We start from the raw sequence: 10235 nt of genomic DNA, 5'->3' as shown, positions 1-10235 counted from the left end.
CATTCAATGCACGCTTTTGCCCAAGACCTGACATCCCTATTCATATCTTTCCACACGAACCGTTGTGCTACCATCTTGAGGGTTGCCTTAACTCCGGGGTGACTTATATTATGAACCGCTTCAAAAACATGCCTCCTGAACTTCCCTGTTATGTATGGCCTAATACGGTTCCCTGTTACATCACAATAAATGCCTTTACTAACGTTAGGTATGCTAACACGTTCCAACTTAAGACTGCTTACATTGCAATCGTTTCGTAACCGCATGACCTCATCGCTTACCTCCTGGTCCCTAGCTAATTCCTCGTAATCGATTACCGTTGGGAAAACAATGGTCTCTATTCTCGATAATGCGTCCGCGACCGGGTTCTGATTTCCGGTGATATGTTGTATATCGCTGGTAAATTCGCTAATATACAACAATTGCCTGACTCTCCTTGGGGTCTCTTTTTCTGAACTTACTTTAGTTAGTGCAAAAGTTAACGGTTTATGATCCGTAAATACTGTCAGTTGCCGTCCCTCGATCATATTCTTAAAATGTGTGATAGCCATGTAGATCGCTAGTAACTCTCGATCGTACGTGCTATACTTGCGTTGCGCATCGGATAGTCGCTTGGAAAAATAGCCTAAGGGCTTCCACACACTGTTGACTTTCTGTTGCAACACCGCGCCTACACACGTATCTGACGCGTCTGTCATGAGCGCTAAAGGAACGTTAGAAATTGGGTGCGACAATGTAACGGCGCTTTTGAGGCTTACCTTACATTGTTCGAATGCTTTCTCTGCCTCGCTGTTCCAATTGATTTTTGTCTTATCGTGCTTTTTCGCGTTATGCAGAAAACTATTAAGATGCGCATGGTGTTGAGCTGCATTTGGTAAATGAGACCTGTAGAAATTTACCATTCCTAAAAATCGTCGGAGCTGTTCAATATTTTCGGGCTTAGGGTAGTCTGCGATCACCTTAATTTTATCGGGCAACGGACTGATGCCCTCTCGGGTTACCGCGTATCCTAAGAATTCTATTTCGTTGCGACCAAACGAACACTTGCTCGCGTTTATTGTAATGCCTACTCTATCGAAACGCTCACAAATTAACCTAACATGCTCTCTATGAATTTCTTCCGTTTCACTCGCTATAATGACGTCATCGATGTAACAAAACAACGCCGATTTTTCGCCGGCTGTTCCCTTGATGTATTCGATCCCTTGCAAAACTGTATGGTCCATGAATCTCTGAAACGTCTGTGCCGCATTTCTTAAGCCAAAGGTCATGCGAGGGAATTCGAATAAACCAAATGGGGTAATGATCGCCGTTTTCTCTATATCTTCCGGGTTAACTAAAATATTGTGGAAGGCTCTATTAACATCAATTTTAGAAAAAAAATTCTTACCTGTTAAACAGTACCGTAGAGTTCCCTAACTTCGTCTGCTTTTGACCGTTTTTTCAAATTTTCCGCCAATCGGATGTAAAAAAATCTGTTATGTCTGACAAACATCGTCCAATGGTAATAGTTCTTTTTATGTGTGTATGAAAGTGTACCTACTGTTTACAGTTTAGGCAAGCTAATGACCGTTAAAAAAATAGACGAAGTTAAGGTGAAATTCCAAACTTCATCTATGCATAGGAAATTTATTTTAAACATAATGCCAATTTTATCAAAAAAATATAAATAATATAAAATTATTCAAAAGTCCAAATACACTATCTTAATGCCTTTTAATTTTATATATTTTACACTTTTATTTAGGTAGACGAAGTTAGGGCGTACTTTGTCCAAAATCGTTCTTAAATTCAGGGGTGGCACAAAGGTATCGTAAATAAAAATGAAATATGATGAATGAATTAAACACTTTAATCGTAGTAATCGTAAAACTGTCTTTTTCTTAGGCATTCTAATGCTAAATCCAACATGTCCAGGCTGTAAGCAACTATATATGATCGTTTTTTCTTTTTTACGAATTCTCGATTCATGTCTAGAGTTTTTGGATTACCTGTAAATAAAATTAAAATAATCGACTATTGCAAATATAAATTTATAGTGGTATATTTTGTAATTGTTAATTTTCTTCAAATATTCATTTCTAGCACTTTTAGTTGGCGCATGTCTGTTAATAAAAGTTTTTTCTTATAAAATTTCTAGGTTTTGCCCGCGGCTTCGCTCGCGTGAACTTTGGTTTATCATAAATCCCGCGGAAACCGTGGATTTCAGGATAAAATATCCTCCTTCAGGAGTTCTCCTACATCACAAGTCTCAACTGTTTATCCTATTTGGCTGAAATTAGAAATGGAAATAAATTATACCCTGACTTAATACACAGGCTACTTTTCATCGTGAAAAAGCCATGGTTCATGCAGAATCAATAAAAAAAAACAACATTCATGCAGGCAGCGCCACAGGAAAAACCTAGTAACTTTATATTTAAAGAAACCTTTTATTATCAAACATTAATTTAAAACACCTTAAATGCGCCAGAAATCAACTCTTTTATCAACTTACTTTACATTTTGTTATGTAGGAAATATATAGTTATTTATACAATATATCTACGTTTTGGTACTTATTCAGATACATAACAGTTTTAAATAGGAATAGAGGGTATAGAGTAAGAAAAAATACAGACCAGACTTTTTCATATAAGTATAGTACAAAAAAAAAGTTCTTATTTTAATTTTGACGACCCTAAGGGCAGACGAAGTTAGAAAAACATCACATTACAGATTGTATCCTAACATTGTCTGCCCTAATATTTCTGTAGTTAACGAACATATCTGAATGATTTTTTTAATTTTGGTAATAGATTATATGAGTAAACTGTAGTAAAGATTTAAAAAACTTACCTCCAAGCAGTATTGAGTAATGACACAAATTTTCGGGGTCGGTAAAAAAGAAGCGTGTGCGTGATCCGAAGATACTCACGATTGTGACAAAATGGCCATCAATATTTTGACAAATGACATTGCAATGGTGCCATGATTAAATATGTATACTTCCCAAATCACTACAATTAGTGTTTCCATAAAAGGAAAAAAAATATTGAATTTTTTAAATTTTAGCCGATGTTAGGCATATAAGTTGAAGTTAGGAGACTCTACGGTACGTGAAGTCCTGTAGTCTCGGTACTGGGTAGCGGTCTGGTTTCGTTATCGCGTTGAGGCGTCTGTAGTCACCGCAAGGACGGATTTGCCCGTCTTTCTTCGGAACCACGTGTAGCGGACTGGCCCACTCGCTCTTTGATGGGCGGCATATACCTATTTCCTGCATTTTTCTAAACTCTTCTTTAACTAACCTATATCTATCTGGGGGCAACGGTCTCGCTTTAGCATAAACAGGCGGGCCGGAGGTCTCTATATAATGGTACACATTATGCTCAGCCTGGTCTAAGTTCTCCTTAAAATTAAGTGGTTTAGTAATGTTGGGGAAAGTGGACAGAATATCATGATATTGCATTTTACTATCGAATGTACTAATCGACGCATCGTTACACTTAACTAGCGGTCCTGCTACCGTTAACCCTGTGACTTTGTCAATTATTTTCTTTGAGCTAAGGTCTACTATAAGCTGGAAATGGCTCAAGAAATCTGCACCCAATATTGGTTGACTTACGTTCGCAATTACAAAACTCCACTTAAATGCTCTTCTTAAACACAAATTTAACTCTAAAGTTATTGTCCCAAATGTTTTTATCTCTGAGCCGTTCGCAGCGAACAACTTATATGACTCACTGTTTTTAATATATTGTTTACTCACTTTTGAGGCTGGAATCACACTAATATTAGCCCCTGTGTCCACCAAAAAACGTAAAGCATTTTTCACATCAAATACACTGAGACGGTGATTGTCCAAAACAGCGACAGAACTCTGCGTCTCACCTGAGCCTGCCGCGCCTAGTTTTCCGACCTGCCCTTCCAACTGCACGGCTGCTCGCACCTTTTCGCTCTGGATCCGAACTTGTAGTGGAAGTGACATAACCAATCCGGACTAGCTGGGCTCCGCCTTGGCGAGCCTGCCCTGGTCGGTCTGCCTCTTGAGCTGGATCGACCTCTGGGAAATCCTCGATTACCCCTGCTCCTACCGACTTCCTCACGTAGCGCCGCTATCTCTGTCATCATTTTGTTTATCTGTTGCATCACCTCACTGCCCGTCCTTTCCGGTGTCTCGCTGCTTACCGCTGCCGTCTCTCCTGTGATTGGCTGCATATTCTCCATCACTTTGTCTGCGATGGCGGCTAGGTTGTCCACTTGTTGGTCTTGACTAGCTGCGAGCACTGTCTTCACGGGTACCGGCAGTCTTGTTATCCATAGATTCTTCACCGTCTCATCGCTAGCCTTGCTGTTTCTTGCCAGCTCCTTCATCCTGCGCAGGAGCTGTGATGGTTTTTGAGTGCCCAAATCTAACTCTCCAACCAGCCTCTGGAATTGTCGCTCCGGTGACTCCTCATAAACTTGTAAAAGCCGTTCTTTTAACACTTGGTATTTATTTGTTTCAGGTGGGCTGTAAATGATATCAGCTACCTGCTGAAGCGCCTCGCGATTTAATTTCGATACAACCAACTGGAAACGGCACTCGTCTCCCTGCTTCTGAGGGGCTATGGTCGCCTCAAATTGGGCGAACCAAAGTCTAGGCATCTCTCTCCAAAACTCGGGTATTCTTGCCGACACAGAGATACTTGCCATACCTTCTTCCACTTTCATAACCTGCGGCGCACCCTTCTGAGGCGAGCCTATCGGGTTCATTGTGCTTGAATTACCGTACGACGACCAGGTTGCGCTTTGTTCAGCTGCGGGGTCACCACTGTTGGGTCACTTATCACTGATTCAATTAAACTCAGACTTCACCGTAGATCATGTATTTAATTTACATAGCAACAACAGAGCTTATCTACTTATAAACTATGTACATGACCAACCGAGTTGGTAGGCGCCAACCAACTGCCCGACTCTGCCGCGCGCAGGCGGCTCATTCCATTTTACTTACATCAGCCCTTTTAGTCCCCCACAAACTCTTTGATTTTCCGAGATAAAAAGTAGCCTATGTGCTAATCCAGGGTATAATCTATCTCCATTCTAAATTTCACCCCAATCCGTCCAGTAGTTTTTGCGTGAAGGAGTAACAAACATACACACACACACACACACCCACACACACACACACACACACACACACACACACATACAAACTTTCTCCTTTATAATATTAGTGTGATATATGGTACGGAACTCTTTGTTACGAGTCCGACTCGCACTTGGCCAGTTTTTTAAATTATATTACTAGGTGGCAAGAAACTCAGGAACAGTGTTTTTTTTTTATTAAAATATTACAATAAAACTTAAAGCTAGCCTAATCTAATTACTATACAAATCATACCCGCGAGGAATGGTGCCAAGAATACTGGCTGCATTTCCGCGCTGGACAGCCAGGCTGATCCGTTGCGCAAAAAATGAGCCAGCCCTTCTGTCACCCGATGAGGCTATTAAATGCGGTGAAAAGTAAGTAAAAGTTAAGTAGATACGTACTATTTGGAATCATAGACTGGTTCACCATTGAAATAATCTTAAAGTAAAATGAGGAAGCGCCAGATTCATTTCGATCTTTACGGCGTTGTTAAACTTTAAGTGTCCATTTTTACGAGCAGGTGTTTTACTTAAATCATGACGCTAGCAGTTTGTGAACTTAAACAAATAACAAATGTTATTCCCAAACCATTAAATCATACTACGAGTATTACTTTTTTAACCCCCGACCCAAAAAGAGGGGTGTTATAAGTTTAACGTGTGTATCTGTGTATCTGTCTGTGGTATCGTAGCGCCTAAACGAATGAACCGATTTTAATTTAGTTTTTTTTGTTTGAAAGGTGGCTTGATCCAGAGCGTTCTTAGCTATCATCCAAGAAAATCGGTTCAGCCGTTTGAAAGTTATCAGCTTTTTTCTAGTTGCTGTAACCTTCACTTGTCGGGGGTGTTATAAATTTTTAACCCCCGACCCAAAAAGAGGGGTGTTATAAGTTTGACGTATGTATCTGTGTATCTGTGTGTCTGTGTATCTGTGTATCTGTCTGTGGCATCGTAGCGCCTAAACGAATGAACCGATTTTAATTTAGTTTTTTTTGTTTGAAAGGTGCTTGATCGAGAGTGTTCTTAGCTATAATCTAAAAAAATTGGTTCAGCCGTTTAAGAGTTATCAGCTCTTTTCTATTTTTCTTGTAGAAAAGAAGGTTAGATAACCGTTAGGTTCATAATATTATGTCAATAGACAAATGTCAAGCTGTCAAGATCGACGTTGCCTAAATACATAATTATTTATTTGAAAATGATGTTTTGGAAAACTCAGATACTTTGGATCGTCGGGGGTGTTATAAATTTTTAATTTACACTTGTTAAATATCATCATGTATACATACATCTTACTTATTTCCATGAGCCAAAGCACTATATTTTACTATTTATTATTGCTTGAGTGTCAATAGAGCCTCGATAGCTCAACGGTTGAGGAGCGGACTGAATTCCGAAAGGTTGGTGGTTCAAACCCCACCCGTTGCACTATTGTCGTACCCACTGGCACAAGCTTTACGCTTAATTGGAGGGTAAAAGGGAGTATAAGTCATGATTAGCATGGCTAATATTCTTTAAAAAAAAAAAGAAAGAAAAAAGGACGGAGTAACGGACGAAGTCGCAGGCTAGTATAACATAAACTGCCCTTATATGAATATTGTAAGTGCCCCAATGCAAGAATATCAAGCTTCTAAGGGCCATAAATCATAGAAAGTCCCAGATGGGACAACAGCGCAATTTGTTTGACGTCAAGATTAAACTAATCACGAACAGATAAGCTAACTACGATCGAAACAACACTGAAATTAATCGACTAAAGATTTTTAATTCTACTTCTTTCTATGGAATACTTAGCTTCTTTTGAAAAATTAAACCAGTTTTGAAATGTACACATACTCGTACCTATCAGTCTTTTTTGTATATAATTTTAATAAAACAGTTATGGGACTGAAGGCTCGGGTAGGTACCTATTTCAACAAGTGTAAATTAAAAATTTATAACACGCCGGACAAGCGAAGGTTACAGTAACTAGAAAAGAGCTAATAACTTTCAAACGGCTGAACCGATTTTCTTGGATTATAGCTAAGAACACTCAATCAAGCCATCTTTCAAACAAAAAAAAACTAAATTAAAATCGGTTCTGTAGTTTAGGAGCTACGATGCCACAGACAGATACACAGATACACTGCACGTCAAACTTATAACACCCTTTTTTTTGGATCGGGGGTTAAAAATAAAGGAATTCACTGAATATATTCGAGCAAATTAGAAAACATGACTGAAGTTTAGCCTCGGCCTTTGTTCCCTTGAATATTTTACACATGGGTTCGTGTTGACACTGCAAGGTTATTTATACTAGTCGTAGCAGTCGGTACTTACTTAAATATTTGCACAGGAATGCCTTCTATAACGTACGTTTTCATAGCTTTCACCGTTTCTTGTTTACCATAAGCATTATATATTTATGTATTTTATTTTGTACGTTGCAATGTCTCTTTATATGAACGATTCACGTGCTACCTATTGGTAGGTACCTACTACATTAGACACCTTCCTGCAAGTAGCAACAACAGCTGTACAAATTCTCATCGCAATCGGATGAATAGAGTAGTTTTTTATATAGGATATACTGCTAGGTACTTAAACAAGTATGGTTTTCACCTTACCCCTACAGCCTCTAAGAGTTACGAGTACGTAGATTGGGTACCTACCTACTTAATCGTACTAGGTTTTCGTACCATACTTTGCTAAGCTGCTGAAAGGTACTTAGATGCTAAAAGAAAGCAACGCCTCAGTGATTGAGCGTCCAGATTTAACAGGGCTCGCTCCGTCACTCGCTTCATACAATCGTAGTTCCAATTTCATTTGAATATTAAGCAACCAAAGTCCATGAAATTTTGCAGACATATTTTAGAAACTAATATCTGTGTCTGTGGTGTTTTAGATTTTTCTATAAATATGTAGTTTTAAAATTACAGGGGCTCGAAGATTTGTATGTAAATTTTTAAGACCGCGTAACTTTGAAACCGAATATTTTAACAGAAATCTGGAAAACCACAGACATAGATATTAGTTTCTAGAATATGTCTGCAAAATTTCATGGACTTTGGTTGCTGAATATTCAAATAAAATCGGAACTACGTTTGTATGAAGCGAGTGACGGAGAGACCCCTCTTAATTTAGAAAAATGTATTAAAATTGTCTCTTCATAGATAAATTCCTTTTCTTGTCCTTTTGACTGTTTTTTTTTTTTTGTTTATTTCCGTAAGTTTTTTTGGGATAGGATTAAAAATTACTAATAAATGTATCAGATATTTTATTAAAGATATAAACATTCATTACGTACATTTAGGAGCGTTTAAGAGCCATGGATACCGATCAATGTGTACATATAACTTATTATATTAACTTGTAATATAATAAACATTTTATGTAAAATATGTAGGTATACATAATATACTTGTATATTTAATATTTATGTGATAAATTATGAAGAAATACACAATGAGTTTTTACATAAAAATGAACTTATACCTACTTTTACTAAACCTAATCACTGATACGTACTTAGTTTTAAAAGGTGATGATTAACGCAAAGGTTGTGAAATTCGTACGTATACCTAGTAGGAAATATAATAGGTAAAATCTGTTTGTATTATTTTATACGAATTATATAAAATTTTGTTTAAAATCCGTTCAGCAAATGTAAGGTAGGTAATTTATGTTAGAGTAAACCTATGTTGTTATTTATAACATAATTAGATCGATGTACAAAAAGTTCCTTTTTATTAGTGTAATTAGTTGATAAATACTTACGAATTATTTACAAAATATGTATTATAAATATAACTATAGATAAATACTAGTTAATACAAAATAAACATTTCACAGATTACATAAATATATTTAAATATTCGTTAGCTCATTAACCAAAATATGACATTCAGTTAAATTACGATATGCTAGGTTTTTACTATACAATTAGCGTTTTGTTTCCCAATTTTACCTAAGTATATAAGTACATAATTAATATTTTATCAAATATTATTATGTTTCCAGTGATACAAATATAACGAAGCTTTGGCAACATTTAATTATAAATATTACCTAAATATATAATCTAGACATATACAATCCAATGATGATTCAATGTACTCGTAAGTTTAATTTGTAGTGGTTAGACAAAGGGCTAGACTGAGCGAATTTTCCAAAAAAAAAATTCGCGATAAATACAAAATTCATAAGTTTGGTGATGTTTTTATTTTAATATTTACACATAAAATGTACATATAGGTTTTATTTATTATATGACGACGTACAAAATAAATCGTATTTTAATATTGATTTTAAAATATAATAACTAACATACATTATGTAAAAAAGATTTCAGTTATTTCTCAGTAGGCACATTATTCAAATAATAATAAACTTTTGGATATAAACAGAAAATTACGAAACAGCTACGCCGTAGCTGCGTGGGCTACGTCGTAGTAGATTGCTACAAAAGGTTTCAGTTAAAAGAGCTGTGGACAACCAATCGAGGGTATGTGTCTGCGCATACTATGTACTTTTATGTTTTCATAATACTCGGCGCATAAAAGTTTTACTGGAGAACCAATCGCGTGGCAATATAGTTAGTCTTACCGTCTTGCATCATTTCGTATAAATAAATAGATCGATAAATTACCCACTGCGCAGTTTCAAGTTCTATCTTTTTCATGACATGAAAAGTTTGTACAATGTTAACTAATATGTAAATAAAAGTAGGTATCTTCAACCTAAGGCATGGCTGTATGAGTTTACTTATTTATATTTTGTCTTAAAGCGGCTCCGTAATTTAATTAACAATGGATTAACATGTATGAAACGCTGACGAAGGATTAAGGATTATGACGTTATGTTAATTAATTCGCTAATTATAATATTAATAACACAAATTATTTCGTAATCGTACATTGCACGAATTACTACACTTTATAAGAAATACTTACGATGATATACAAAACAAGACGATGCCCGCGACTTAGTCCGCGTGGTTTTAGGTTTTTAAAGATCCCATGGGAACTATTTGATTGTCCGGGATAAAAAGTTTGTTTGGTAATGGACGTTTCTTTGTCTTCCCTTGATTTTCTTGATTTTTGATGTAGATTGACGGTTCACAACAAACTTGAATTTCTTCACTACTT

General features: G+C 36.6%; 1 protein-coding gene across 1 annotated transcript; it reads right to left on the bottom strand.

Moving 5' to 3' along the window:
- Nucleotides 1-3979: 3979 nt before the first annotated feature.
- Nucleotides 3980-4734, bottom strand: LOC123875841. The gene is made up of 2 exons (XM_045921889.1): nucleotides 4132-4734; nucleotides 3980-4042 (listed from the first exon to the last, which is right to left on the bottom strand). The coding sequence occupies exons 1-2, from the start codon at nucleotides 4732-4734 to the stop codon at nucleotides 3980-3982; spliced, it is 666 nt and encodes a 221-aa protein (XP_045777845.1).
- Nucleotides 4735-10235: the final 5501 nt, after the last annotated feature.

This window comes from Maniola jurtina, chromosome 20 (genome assembly GCF_905333055.1).
Source record: "Maniola jurtina chromosome 20, ilManJurt1.1, whole genome shotgun sequence".
Taxonomy (NCBI): Eukaryota; Metazoa; Arthropoda; class Insecta; order Lepidoptera; family Nymphalidae; genus Maniola; species Maniola jurtina.
The sequence above is the reverse complement of the archived record's forward strand: the minus strand, read 5'-3'. Positions and strand labels throughout refer to the sequence as shown.